The sequence below is a fragment of the Oncorhynchus kisutch genome, linkage group LG18 (assembly GCF_002021735.2).
Source record: "Oncorhynchus kisutch isolate 150728-3 linkage group LG18, Okis_V2, whole genome shotgun sequence".
Classification (NCBI taxonomy): domain Eukaryota; kingdom Metazoa; phylum Chordata; class Actinopteri; order Salmoniformes; family Salmonidae; genus Oncorhynchus; species Oncorhynchus kisutch.
The window spans coordinates 71942303-71957996 of record NC_034191.2 but is presented as its reverse complement, the minus strand read 5'-3'; the positions used below and the strand labels follow the sequence as shown (position 1 = coordinate 71957996).

The 15694-nt window shown below is 44.0% G+C and overlaps 1 protein-coding gene across 1 annotated transcript in view; it reads left to right on the top strand.

The window, feature by feature from the left end:
• Positions 1-15694, top strand: part of LOC109909832 (polypeptide N-acetylgalactosaminyltransferase 11) — a 48972-nt gene that overhangs the window by 15896 nt on the left and 17382 nt on the right. Inside the window, exons 5-8 of the mRNA XM_020508879.2 lie at positions 213-341; positions 1518-1767; positions 10583-10700; positions 11948-12100. Of these exons, the coding sequence (XP_020364468.2) occupies positions 213-341; positions 1518-1767; positions 10583-10700; positions 11948-12100 (650 nt within the window). The remainder of the gene's footprint in view (positions 1-212; positions 342-1517; positions 1768-10582; positions 10701-11947; positions 12101-15694) is intronic.

The window sequence follows — 15694 nt, the reverse complement described above, 5'->3', positions numbered from 1 at the left end:
TTCAATGACCTACTTGGAGAACAAACGCAGGCTACTGTATTGTATTGGCATATTGAAAGAGTGTTGTCTGTATCAACTGAAAAGTTTGTCAAGGGTCTTATGAGTAAGTTTAGATAGAAAATAGAGCTTTGATCGCAGTGGGATCTACATGTATAGATAAAGATATCAGCTCCACCTGGAAGCATCTCTCCTGTCCTGTTTCTCCACCACAGCTGATCTGAAGGAAGATCTTGACAGCTATGTCCAGCAGCACAAACTCCAGGTCAAGGTCAAGGTGGTCCGCAACGAGAAGAGAGAGGGATTGATCAGAGGGAGGATGATAGGTGCTTCTCATGCCACCGGTGAGACCCCCCCCCCAAACCATAACTCTTCACTAATGGGTAACACTTTATATTCAAATAATTGAATGACCATTTTTTAATCATTGGCTTATTAAGGGACCTTAATATAAAGTGTTACCCAATAATGTAACAATATGCACACTGAGACGGGATCCCATTTCTCACACCATGTAACAATATGCACACTGAGACGGGATCCCATTTCTCACACCATGTAACAATATGCACACTGAGACGGGATCCCATTTCTCACACCATGTAACAATATGCACACTGAGACGGGATCCCATTTCTCACACCATGTAACAATATGCACACTGAGACGGGATCCCATTTCTCACACCATGTAACAATATGCACACTGAGACGGGATCCCATTTCTCACACCATGTAACAATATGCACACTGAGACGGGATCCCATTTCTCACACCATGTAACAATATGCACACTGAGACGGGATCCCATTTCTCACACCATGTAACAATATGCACACTGAGACGGGATCCCATTTCTCACACCATGTAACAATATGCACACTGAGACGGGATCCCATTTCTCACACCATGTAACAATATGCACACTGAGACGGGATCCCATTTCTCACACCATGTAACAATATGCACACTGAGACGGGATCCCATTTCTCACACCATGTAACAATATGCACACTGAGACGGGATCCCATTTCTCACACCATGTAACAATATGCACACTGAGACGGGATCCCATTTCTCACACCATGTAACAATATGCACACTGAGACGGGATCCCATTTCTCACACCATGTAACAATATGCACACTGAGACGGGATCCCATTTCTCACACCATGTAACAATATGCACACTGAGACGGGATCCCATTTCTCACACCATGTAACAATATGCACACTGAGACGGGATCCCATTTCTCACACCATGTAACAATATGCACACTGAGACGGGATCCCATTTCTGACTCCATGTTACAATATGCACACTGAGACATGGACGTCTTCTGTCAAGTTCAATACAGATGTAATAGGGTTGTATTATAATCAGCAGCAGTCTGATATAGGGGACCATGGTACAGATGAACCAAACTGTAGTTGTGTACCCTTATCCCCAAGAAACCCTGATCTGAGAACTCTCCCCATTGTTCTCCATCCTCTCTCCTGATTGGCGTTTCCTCTCTGAAGGGGAGGTGCTTGTGTTCCTGGACAGCCACTGTGAGGTGAATGAGGCGTGGCTGCAGCCCCTGCTGGCTCCCATCCAGCGGGACCACAAAACAGTGGTGTGTCCCGTCATCGACATTATTAGCGCTGACACCCTGGCCTATAGCCCCTCCCCCATTGTCCGGGGGGGCTTCAACTGGGGGCTGCACTTCAAGTGGGACACCGTGCCCGCCTCAGAGCTCAACAGTCCCGACGGAGCAGTGGGCAGCATCAGGTAACCAACCCCTTGGGTCTTTAAGGGTTTCGCACACGATATATGCCAATTATTATTTTCAAAATGCTTCAAGGTCTGTCAAGATGTTGGGGATTAATTTTCAAGACTTGACATACATTTTCAAGCAGATTTAAGTCAAATCTGTAACTTGTCCACTCAGGAACATCAGCTGTCTTCTTGGTAAGCAACTACAGTGTACATTTGGCCTTGGGTGGTAGGTTATTTAACCCAAGGGCTAGTCTTCCAAGAGTCCATAAGAAATATAAAAAACTTTGAAAATAACAAAAGTAAAAACACAAAAGATTCACATTCCCTAGACATATTGTGCGGCCTATAGGTGGCCTTGGTTCTGCTCTGTGTGTAACGAGAGTGTGTGCCTTTGACCATATCCAGTTTATCATGTACATTGCATTCAGAAAGTATTCAGACCCCCTGACTTTTTCAACATTTTGTTACATTACAGCCTTATTCTAAAATTGATTAGTGTTTTACCCTCATCAATCTACACACGATATCCCATAATAACAAATCAAAAACAGGTTTAGACATGTTTGCAAATGTGATATTCTTTATTTATTTTTACATTTACACAAGTATTCAGACCTTTTACTCAGTACATTGTTGAAGCACCTTTGGCAGCGATTACAGCCTCAAGTCTTCTTGCGTATGATGCTACAAGGTTGGCACACCTGTATTTGGGGAGTTTCTCCCATTCTTCTCTGCAGATCCTATGTATGTGTGATATGTGTGAATTGCTTTATAGTGTAGGTGATGTAAACAGAGAGGTTTACCCTTCTTCGGGACCTGAATATTGCCCGGTTTTCATCAAGCTGTCGACTCAAGAGGAAGCATCACTGTGACCAGTGCCTTTAATCTGGTTCAGGTTATTAATCAATCAACCAGGGTGTTTACAAACACTTCAAGAACAAGATAACCCACATGTATCAATCACATTTTTAGTAATACTATAGAGCTTTGTTCTAAAGCTGTATCCGTGCCCATTGGATGCAGTGATCACAATATAGTGGCTATATCCAGGAAAACCAAAGTTCCAACAGCTGGGCCTAAAATAGTGTATAAGAGATCATACAAAAGATTTTGCTTTGACTCTTATGTGGATGATGTTAAAAAATATTTGTTGGTCTGATGTGATTAATAAGGAGTCCCCAGATGCTGCACTTGATTAATTTATGAAATTGCGTCTTCCAATTATTGATAAACATGCACCTGTTAAGAAGCTGACTGTTAGAACTGTTAAGGCTTAATGGATTAAAGAGGAATTTAAAAACTGTATGGTTGAAAGAGATGGGGCAAAAAGAGTGGCTAGTAAGTCTGGCTGCACATCTGACTGGATGACTTTATGCAAATTGAAAAATGATGTGACTAAACTTAACAAAAATAAGAAACTGTTATGAAGCCAAGATTAATGATATAAAGAATGATGGGGGAAAACACTTTGGAGTACTTTAAATGAAATTATGGGCAGAAAGACAAATTCAACTGTCATCGAATCAGAGGGCTTATTCATCACAAAACCATTTGATGTTGCCAATTATTTTAATGATTACTTCATTGGCAAAGTGTGCAAACTTAGGCAGGAAATGCCAACAATGAACAGTGCTATCATATTCATGAATAAAAAAAAACAAATAATGAAAGAAAAGTTTTGCAAGTTTGAATTTTGTAAAGTTAGTGTGGGAGAGGTGGAAAAATGATCAATCGGCAAACCTGGCATTGACAACTTGGATGGAAAGCTACTGAGGATGGGAGCTGACTATAGCCACTCCTACTGAGGATGGTAGCTGACTATAGCCACTCCTACTGAGGATGGTAGCTGACTATAGCCACTCCTACTGAGGATGGTAGCTGACTATAGCCACTCCTACTGAGGATGGTAGCTGACTATAGCCACTCCTACTGAGGATGGTAGCTGACTATAGCCACTCCTACTGAGGATGGTAGCTGACTATAGCCACTCCTACTGAGGATGGTAGCTGACTCTATAGCCACTCCTACTGAGGATGGTAGCTGACTATAGCCACTCCTACTGAGGATGGTAGCTGACTATAGCCACTCCTACTGAGGATGGTAGCTGACTATAGCCACTCCTACTGAGGATGGTAGCTGACTATAGCCACTCCTACTGAGGATGGTAGCTGACTCTATAGCCACTCCTACTGAGGATGGTAGCTGACTATAGCCACTCCTACTGAGGATGGTAGCTGACTATAGCCACTCCTACTGAGGATGGTAGCTGACTATAGCCACTCCTACTGAGGATGGTAGCTGACTATAGCCACTCCTACTGAGGATGGTAGCTGACTATAGCCACTCCTACTGAGGATGGTAGCTGACTATAGCCACTCCTACTGAGGATGGTAGCTGACTCTATAGCCACTCCTACTGAGGATGGTAAGCTGACTATAGCCACTCCTACTGAGGATGGTAGCTGACTATAGCCACTCCTACTGAGGATGGTAGCTGACTCTATAGCCACTCCTACTGAGGATGGTAGCTGACTATAGCCACTCCTACTGAGGATGGTAGCTGACTATAGCCACTCCTACTGAGGATGGTAGCTGACTCTATAGCCACTCCTACTGAGGATGGTAGCTGACTATAGCCACTCCTACTGAGGATGGTAGCTGACTATAGCCACTCCTACTGAGGATGGTAGCTGACTCTATAGCCACTCCTATCTGTCATATCTTTAATTTGAGTCTAGAGGAAAGTCTTTGTCCTCAGGCCTGGAGGGAAGCCAAAGTAATTCCGCTACCCAAGAGTAGTAAAGCGACCTTTACTGGTTCTAACAGCAGACCTATCAGCTTGCTGCCAGCTCTTAGCGAACTGTTGGGAAGATGGTGTTTAACCAAATACAATGCTATTTCTCTGCAAACAAATTAACAACAGACTTTCAGTGTGCTTATGGAGAAGGGCACTAAACATATACTGCACTGACACAAATGACTGATGATTGGTTGAAAGAAATTGATAAAAATAAGATTGTGGGAACTGTACTGTTAGATTTCACTGCAGCCTTTGATATTATTGACCATAACCTATTGTTGAAGAAACGTAGGTGTTATGGCTTTTCAACCTCGATTCAGACTTACAGTTGCAGTCGGAAGTTTACATTCACGTTTTTCAACCACTCCACAAATGTCTTGTTAAACTATAGTTTTGGCAAGTCGGTTAGGACATCTACTTTGTGCATGACACAAGTCATTTTTCCAACAATTGTTTATAGACAGATTATTTCACTTATAATTCACCATCACAATTCCAGTGGGTCCGAAGTTGACTGTGCCTTTAACCAGCTTGGAAAATTCCAGATAATTATGTCATGGCTTTAGAAGCTTCTGATAGGCGAATTTACAGAATTTGAGTCAATTGGAGGTGTACCTCTGGGTGTATTTCAAGGCCTACCTTCAAACTCTGTGCCTCTGCATGACATCATGGGGAAATCAAAATAAATCATGTGTAGATGTGTAGACCTCCACAAGTCTGGTTCATCCTTGAAGGCAATTTCCAAATGCCTGAAGGTACCACGTTCATCTGTATAAACAATAGTTCGCAAGTATAAACACCATGGGACCACGCAGCCGTCATACTGCTCAGGAAGGAGAAGCGTTCTGTCTCCTAGAGATGAATGTACTTTGGTGCCAAAAGTGCAAATCAATCCCAGAACAACAGCAAAGGACCTTGTGAAGATGCTGAAGGAAACAGGTACAAAAGTATCTATATCCACAGTAAAACAAGTCCTATATCGACAACCTGAAAGGCCACTCAGCAAGGAAGAAGCCACTGTTCCAAAACTGCCATAAAAAAGCCAGACTACGGTTTGCAACTGAACATGGGGATAAAGATCGTACTTTTTGGAGAAATGTCCTCTGGTCTGATGAAACAAAAATAGAACTGTTTGGCCATAATGACCATCGTTATGTTTGGAGGAAAAAGAGGGAAGCTTGCAAGCTGAAGAACACCATCCCAACCGTGAAGCACGGGGGTGGCAGCATCATGTTGTTGGGGTGCTTTGCTGCTGGAGGGACTGGTGCACTTCACAAAGTAGATGGCATTATGAGGAGGGAAAATTATGTGGATGTATTGAAGCAACATCTCAAGACATCAGTCAGGAAGTTAAAGCTTGGTTGCAAATGGGTCTTCTAAATGGACAATGACCCCAAGCAAAATGGCTTATGGACAACAGAGTCAAGGTATTGGAGTCAAGGTATTGGGTATCGGAGTGGCCATCACAAAGCCCTGACCCCAATCTAATAAAAAGTTTGTGGGCAGAACTGAAAAAAAGCGTGTGCGAGCAAGGAGGCCTACAAACTTGAATCATTTACACCAGCTCTGTCAGGAGGAATGGGCCAAAATTCACCCAACTTATCGTGGGAAGTTTGTGAAAGGCTACCCGAAACGTTTGACCCAAGTTAAACAATTTAAAGGCAATGCTACCAAAAACTAATTGAGTGTATGTAAACTTCTAACCCACTGGGAATGTGATGAAAGAAATAAAAGCTGAAATAAATCATTATCTCTACTATTATTCTGAGATTTCACATTCTTAAAATAAAGTGGTGATCCTACCTGACCTAAGACTGGGAATTTTTACCCGGATTAAATATCTGGAATTTTGAAAAACTGAGTTTAAATGTATTTGTCTAAGGTGTATGTAAACTTTCGACTTCAACTGTATATGGTGCCTTCGGAAAGTATTCCGACACCTTGACTCCACATTTTGTAAGGTTACAGCCTTATTCTAAAATGTATTGAATTGTTTTTCCCCATCAATCTACACACCCCATAATGACAAAGCAAAAGCAGGTTAGAAATGTTTGCTAATTTATTTATAAATATATATTTTTTTATCACATTTACCTAAGTATTAAGACCCTTTATTCAATACTTTGTTGAAGCATCTTTGGCAGCAATTACATCCTCGAGTATGAAACACAGGCTTGGCACACCTGTATTTGTGGAGTTTCTCCCATCCTTCTCTGCATATCCTATTTTCAGGTCTCTTACGTACGGGCTCTGGCTGGGCCACTCAAGGACATTCAGAGACTTGTCCTGAAGCCACTCCTGCATTGTCTTGGCTGTTTGCTTAAGGTCATTGTCCTGTTGGAAGGTGAACCTTCTCCCCAGTCTGAGGTCCTGAGCAGTCTGGAGCAGGTTTTCATCCGTTCATCTTTGCCTTGATCTTGACTAGTCTCCCAGTGCCTGCCACGGAAATCATCCCCACAGCGTGAAACCTGCCACCACAATTCTTCACCGTAGGGATGGTATTGGCCAGGTGATGAGCGGTGCAAGGTTTCCTCCAGACGGGATGATTGGTATTCAGGCCAAAGAGTTCAATCTTGGTTTCATCAGACCAGAGAATCTTGTTTTTCATGATCTGAGAGTCATTAGGTGCCTTTTGGCAAACTCCAAGCATTCTGTCATGTGCCTTTTTCTGAGGAGTGACCATGTTGCCATAAAGGCCTGATTGGTGAAATTCTGCGGAGATGGTTGTCCTTCTGGAAGGTTCTCCCATCTCCACAGAGGAACTCTGGACTCTCATCGGGTTCTTGGTTACCTCCCTGACCAAGGCCCTTCTCCCCTGGTTGCTCAGTTTTTTTCAGTATTACTTTGTTGCTTTGTTGCATACAATTTGCATGTTTTGGAATATTTTATATTCTGTATATTTGTATTCTTTTCACTGTCTTTTAGGTCATTATTGTGGAGTCACTACAAGGATGTTTTAGAATCACCAATGGCCTCATGGTAACATCCCTGAGCAGTTTCATTCCTGTCTTGCAGCTCAGTTCAGAAGGACAACTGTATCTTTGGTTTAATATATAATCCAGAGCATAATTATTAACTTGACGAGAGAGTCAATGTCTGATTTGTTATTGTTACCCATCTTCCAATCACTGTCATTCTTTGTGGCTCTAAAAGCTCTTTGTAGTTGAATAGGTGCTTGATATTCAATACTTGACTGAGTGACCTTTACAGATGTTGTATGTATGGGTCGAGGAAGGGTTATCAAATCAAATTGTATTAGTCACATGTGCCGAATACAGTGAAATGCTTACTTACTTATGAGCCCCTAACGAACAATGTGGTAAAAAACATTTTTTAGAATAAGAATAAAAGTAACTAAAGAGCAGCAGTAAACTAACAATAGCGAGAGTATATTTAGAGGGGTTCCAGTACAGAGTCAATGTTCGGGGGCACCGGTTAGTCGAGGTACTATTAGAGTAATTAAAGTGACTATGCATAGATGAGAACAACAGAGAGTAGCAGCGGTGTAAAAGAGTGGGGAGCAATACAAATAGTCTGGGTAGCCATTTGACTGGATGTTCAGGGTCTTATGGCTTGGAGATAGAAGCTGTTTAGAAGCCTCTTGGTGGACCTAGACTTGGTATTCCGGTACAGCTTGCTGTGCGGTTGCAGAGAGAACAGTCTATGACTAGGGTGGCTGGAGTCTTAGACAATTTTTAGGGCCTTCCTCTGACACTGCCTGGAATAGAGGTCCTAGATGGCAGGAAGCTTGGCCGTACGCACTACACTCTGTAGTGCCTTGCGGTCAGAGGCCGAGAAGTTGCCATACCAGGCAGTGATGCAACCAGTCAGCAGGATGCTCTCGATGGTGCAGCTGTAGAACCTTTTGAGGATCTGAGGACCCATGCCAAATCTTTTCAGTCTCCTGAGGGGGAATAGGTTTTGTCGTGCCTTCTGCACAACTGTATTGGTGTGCTTGGACCATGTTAGTTTGTTGGTGATGTGGACACCAAGGAACTTGAAGCTCTCAACCTGCTCCGTCGATGAGAATGGGGGCGTGCTCGGTCCTCTTTTTCCTGTAGTCCACAATCATCTCCTTTGTCTTGATCACGTTGAGGGGAGAGGTTGTTGTCCGGGCACCAGGTCTCTGACCTCTCCCTATTGGCTGTCTCGTTGTCGGTGATCAGGCCTACCACTATTGGGTTATCGGCAAACTTAATGATGGTGTTGTCGTGCCTGGCCGTACAGTCATGAGTGAACACGGACTGAAGGGGACTGAGCACGCACCCCTGAGGGTCCCCTGTTTTGAGGATCAGCATGGCGGATTTGTTGTTACCTACCCTTACCACCTGGGGGTGGCCCGTCAGGAAGTCCAGGATCCAGTTGCAGAGGGGCGTGTTTAGTCCCAAGGTCCTTAGCTTATTGATGAGCTTTGAGGGCACTATGGTGTTGAATGCTGAGCTGTAGTCAATAATTAGCATTCTCACATAAGTGTTCCTTTTGTCCAGGTGGGAAAGGACAGTGTGGAGTGCAATAGAGATTGCATCATCTGTGGATCTGTTAAGGCAGTATGCAAATTGGACTGGGTCTAGGAAGGGGTTTGAAAATGTCAGTGAAGACACTTGTCAGTTGGTCAGCGCATGCTCGCAGTACACGTCCTCCTCGTAATCCGTCTGGCCCTGCGGCCTTGTGAATGTTGACTCTCTGGTTAGAGTGTGTTCTACCTCAGGCGAGCAAAACCTTGAGACTTCCTAAGATATCGTGCACCAGCTGTTATTTACAAAAATACATAGTCCGCCGCACCTTGTCTTACCAGACACCGCTGTTCTATCCTGCCGATACAGTATATAACCAGCCAGCTGTATGTTGATAATGTCGTCGTTCAACCACCACTCCGTGTGACCGTCCACCTTGACAGAGTATTTTGTATAGATTGACAAATTATTTTTAATCCCTATTTGTAACAAAATATTTATGTAAGGCACTATGTCCAATCATCTCAAATACTAATTTGAGCTGTGGAAAGCAATAACCCCCAAACTGCAAACTCCAAGCTATAGACACATTATAGATGCAGAAAAAACAGTAAACCCTATTTGTTGGTTATTTGTTATTATTATGTTGTTTTAGGCTGGCCTGCCCTATGCTATTATGTCCTGGAAATGTCTCCTTAAAGCTCAATTCGATTGGCTTTTTTATTTTCCCCCCATTTAATTTGAATGGCCTCCCAGTGTGCACGAACCTGATACTGTATCAATAAAGGCCATCTGATGTAGACTAGACTTCACCCATCTCCCTCACGTATGGAGTCATGTGAAAGCTAATTAGTGGCCGTAGTAGCACGCCTGGTTCTAGGGACTGAATCGATCCCCGGTTTGAAGAGGCCGGGTGCTTTAAATCCATTACTATGGCATAGGCTGGCTTTAGCCTAAAGGGCTACTCGGACACCCCTTTGTATTTGTTTACGCTGTCTCTTAGTTTCTCTCACATGCTGGTGCTCTGGGTGCTCTCATAAGGATATAAGGCTACGGTCGCACAGAGACGCATGAAAACATAGGAAATCAGATACGCATTCATCACGGTCTGTCATCAGAAGTTCAACTCTTTTTGGACGAGTTGCATACGCACAAAGGCCAACATATTGTGCATTTTTGAAGGACAGTCGTCTCTCTTGTCTATTGTCCATCAACAGTTGACTCCCATTGAAAAACCTTTGGCTCAATCAGTAATTTTCTGACACAATCTGTCTGGTTGCAGCCCACCTTTTAGCCAGACTCATCTTACATCTTAGGATGTGTCTTTAGGCAGCCCAATCAGATCAGAGCTTCTGCTAATAATTGGTATTTTGCCCAATGAGATCAGATCTTTTGCCAATAATTGGTCTTTTGACCAATCAGACCTTCTGCCAATTATTGGGCAAAAGATCAGAATTGAGCTGCCTGTGTGAACTCAGCCTTAGTGTCTCAATGCTAGTCCTACTTCAAAGGATATTGTAGTAGCTAGAATGCAGACTCACATTCTGCCTTTTCACTCCCTCTCCTTGCCCTAGGTCTCCCACCATGGCAGGTGGTCTGTTTGCCATGGACAGGAAGTACTTTAACGAGCTGGGCCAATACGACAGTGGCATGGACATATGGGGTGGTGAGAACCTTGAGATCTCCTTCCGGGTAAGTTAAAGGGCCACACACCATCACACTCACTGTATCACACTCACTGCTACATTTTATTCTTAGGAAGGGTGCAGATGCTCCCAAAGTAACACATAGGGTGGCAGGTAGCCTAGCGGTTAAGAGCATTGGGCCAGTAATCGAAAGGTTGCTAGTTCAATCCCGTATCGGACTAGGTGAAAAGTCTGTGCCCTTCAGCAAGGCACTTAACCCTAATTGCTCCTGTAAGTCGCTCTGGATAAGAGCATCTGCTGAATGAATCTGTAAACATAGAACACCCAGACTTTCAGTTGAAAAATTTAATTTCTATTTTAGGGTGGGTGCCAAATTTACACGCACGCACCTGGTCAAATGAGCTATGACATGTCAACCACTCACCATGAGCTCAAGACAGTTGGTTTATTTACCCACGTTTTGGCACATTTCTTCTAATGCTTTGCCTCAGCAGACTTAAACAAGCTTTTCCCCCTTAAGAAAAATACAGAATGAAATAAAATGTCATAACCGACAGCCAAAGGCAATTTTATTTCTCAACATTACGTTTTGGTCCAGTTGAGTTGGATCTCAGCAGACTAGCAACTGCATATTGACTTGCTACATGAATCCATCCAACATCAATTTTCCTGTCTCGCCTCAGTGTTTTTACTTCTCTTGCTTTTACCACATCAGAGTTGGACATTTCTCTTCCAGTCCTGTTTAATATTCTTGGCAAGGCTGCCTTCTCATGTTTTGCAATGTTACCCTGTTTGAAAAGAGAGTCCAATATATGACTTCAGTAAGGGAATGTTATGTATGTGGAACATTGTCAGATTACATTAATCATATGGCTCTCGAGCAATGGGGAGTGGAGCTGATGTTTGGCCAGACTTGTACTACTCTTATTAATTCATTATGGTCATTGAATTAAGTCCTAGCGTTTCCCAAAACTGAACTTTCTTAGAAGAACTACGACGGACTTCTACTGTGGACTGTTGGTTTATTCAGGTCTAGATGTTGAGGTGTTATGGGGGAAGGGGTTGTGTTTGGAGAAGGGGGGCATTAGGGTTGTGGCAAAGACGTGTGCTCACCCGGTGATTGAGTGGTTTTCATGGTAGGATACTTGGCCACGTAGTCTGTACTCTTTCTTGCTCTCTCCCCCATGGATTTAGTGAAAGGGTATTTTTAACATACAAACAATATAGCCTCGTTGAAGTGTCCTGGCGCTCTAACCAAGAAGTCAAATACTCATATGACTTTCTCTTTATCAGATCTGGATGTGTGGTGGCCAGCTCCTGATCATCCCCTGCGCGCGGGTGGGTCATATATTCCGTAAACGCCGGCCTTACGGGTCACCCGGAGGTCAGGACACCATGGCCCACAACTCCCTGCGATTGGCCCACGTATGGATGGATGAATACAAGGTACCTCAGAGGGCGATAGCACTAATTACACACAACTGAAATCCAGTTTATAAAATCACCCATTCTCTATTGGTTCAGGGCCTGAAATTAAAAGGTTTGTATTAAATCCAGCACGCACATGGGCCTGTATGTACCAAGACTGAAAGCTACTGGGCCCGTATGTACCTAGACTGAAAGCTACTGGGCCCGTATGTACCTAGACTGAAAGCTACTGGGCCCGTATGTACCTAGACTGAAAGCTACTGGGCCCGTATGTACCTAGACTGAAAGCTACTGGGCCCGTATTCAGTGTATCAGAATAGGAGTGCTGATCTAGGATCAGTTTAGCCTTTTTTAAATCATAACAGGTCCAGATCTGAAGAGATCACATTCAACCTTTTCCTGAGGCTCCTGTTATGACCGCAAGCAAACTAAACATCCGATGAGATCAGCATTTCTTCTAACCACTCTCAGCTCTGTCTTTATTAGCACAGTGATGTTTGTTCCTTTCCAAGCTACAAAGAGCTATAATTGCTTTCCACAGTCTGAAAATAGCCAACCTAATTGGAAAGGAAGCCAATTGCGTTGTTTGGGTTCTCCTGAGAGATCTCCCATTCACACACGTCAATGTACTAGTGAGTCTGCATTTGTTTTCTCATCATTCCCCCTCAGTGTGTGAACAGTTGTTGTTTCGCAAACTAAACAGTAGAGGCCTTGGATATGATGAATTACTTACGTAATTGTTATTACTTACAGTGCCTTGCGAAAGTATTCGGCCCCCTTGAACTTTGCGACCTTTTGCCACATTTCAGGCTTCAAACATAAAGATATAAAACTGTATTTTTTTGTGAAGAATCAACAACAAGTGGGACACAATCATGAAGTGGAACGACGTTTATTGGACATTTCAAACTTTTTTAACAAATCAAAAACTGAAAAATTGGGTGTGCAAAATTATTCAGCCCCCTTAAGTTAATACTTTGTAGCGCCACCTTTTGCTGCGATTACAGCTGTAAGTCACTTGGGGTATGTCTCTATCAGTTTTGCACATCGAGAGACTGACATTTTTTCCCATTCCTCCTTGCAAAACAGCTCGAGCTCAGTGAGGTTGGATGGAGAGCATTTGTGAACAGCAGTTTTCAGTTCTTTCCACAGATTCTCGATTGGATTCAGGTCTGGACTTTGACTTGGCCATTCTAACACCTGGATATGTTTATTTTTGAACCATTCCATTGTAGATTTTGCTTTATGTTTTGGATCATTGTCTTGTTGGAAGACAAATCTCCGTCCCAGTCTCAGGTCTTTTGCAGACTCCATCAGGTTTTCTTCCAGAATGGTCCTGTATTTGGCTCCATCCATCTTCCCATCAATTTTAACCATCTTCCCTGTCCCTGCTGTAGAAAAGCAGGCCCAAACCATGATGCAGCCACCACCATGTTTGACAGTGGGGATGGTGTGTTCAGGGTGATGAGCTGTGTTGCTTTTACGCCAAACATAACGTTTTGCATTGTTGCATTGTTTCATCTGACCAGAGCACCTTCTTCCACATGTTTGGTGTGTCTCCCAGGTGGCTTGTGGCAAACTTTAAACAACACTTTTTATGGATATCTTTAAGAAATGGCTTTCTTCTTGCCACTCTTCCATAAAGGCCAGATTTGTGCAATATATGACTGATTGTTGTAATATACGACTGACTGTCCTATGGACAGAGTCTCCCACCTCAGCTGTAGATCTCTGCAGTTCATCCAGAGTGATCATGGGCCTCTTGGCTGCATCTCTGATCAGTCTTCTCCTTGTATGAGCTGAAAGTTTAGAGGGACGGCCAGGTCTTGGTAGATTTGCAGTGGTCTGATACTCCTTCCATTTCAATATTATCGCTTGCACAGTGCTCCTTGGGATGTTTAAAGCTTGGGAAATCTTTTTGTATCCAAATCCGGCTTTAAACGTCTTCACAACAGTATCTCGGACCTGCCTGGTGTGTTCCTTGTTCTTCATGATGCTCTCTGCGCTTATAACGGACCTCTGAGACTATCACAGTGCAGGTGCATTTATACGGAGACTTGATTACACACAGGTGGATTGTATTTATCATCATTAGCCTCTCCAGGTTCTCCTTTACCCAAATCCAGATAGCAGATGTTCTGAAAGAGCTGCAAAACCTGGACCCGTACAAATCAGCTGGGCTTGACAATCTGGACCCTCTATTTCTGAAACTATCTGCCACCATTGTCGCAACCCCTATTACCAGCCTGTTCAACCTCTCTTTCATATCGTCTGAGATCCCCAAGGATTGGAAAGCTGCCGCAGTCATCCCTCTCTTCAAAGGGGGAGACACCCTGGACCCAAACTGTTACAGACCTATATCCATCCTGCCCTGCCTATCTAAGGTCTTCGAAAGCCAAGTCAACAAACAGGTCACTGACCATCTCGAATCCCACCGTACCTTCTCCGCTGTGCAATCTGGTTTCCGAGCCGGTCATGGGTGCACCTCAGCCACACTCAAGGTACTAAACGATATCATAACCGCCATCGATAAAAGACCGTACTGTGCAGCCGTCTTCATCGACCTTGCCAAGGCTTTCGACTCTGTCAATCACCAAATTCTTATCGGCAGACTCAGTAGCCTCGGTTTTTCGGATGACTGCCTTGCCTGGTTCACCAATTACTTTGCAGACAGAGTTCAGTGTGTCAAATCGGAGGGCATGCTGTCCGGTCCTCTGGCAGTCTCTATGGGGGTGCCACAGGGTTCAATTCTCGGGCCGACTCTTTTCTCTGTGTATATCAATGATGTTGCTCTTGCTGCGGGCGATTCCCTGATCCACCTCTACGCAGACGACACCATTCTATATACTTTCGGCCCGTCTTTGGACACTGTGCTATCTAACCTCCAAACAAGCTTCAATGCCATACAGCACTCCTTCCGTGGCCTCCAACTGCTCTTAAACGCTAGTAAAACCAAATGCATGCTTTTCAACCGGTCGCTGCCTGCACCCGCATGCCCGACTAGCATCACCACCCTGGATGGTTCCGACCTAGAATATGTGGACGTCTATAAGTACCTAGGAGTCTGGCTAGACTGCAAACTCTCCTTCCAGACTCATATCAAACATCTCCAATCGAAAATCAAATCAAGAGTCGGCTTTCTATTCCGCAACAAAGCCTCCTTCACTCACGCCGCCAAGCTTACCCTAGTAAAACTGACTATCCTACCGATCCTCGACTTCGGCGATGTCATCTACAAAATGGCTTCCAACACTCTACTCAGCAAACTGGATGCAGTCTATCACAGTGCCATCCGTTTTGTCACTAAAGCACCTTATACCACCCACCACTGCGACTTGTATGCTCTAGTCGGCTGGCCCTCGCTACATATTCGTCGCCAGACCCACTGGCTCCAGGTCATCTACAAGTCCATGCTAGGTAAAGCTCCGCCTTATCTCAGCTCACTGGTCACGATGGCAACACCCATCCGTAGCACACGCTCCAGCAGGTGTATCTCACTGATCATCCCTAAAGCCAACACCTCATTTGGCCGCCTTTCGTTCCAGTACTCTGCTGCCTGTGACTGGAACGAATTGCAAAAATCGCTGAAGTTGGAGACTTTTATCTCCCTCA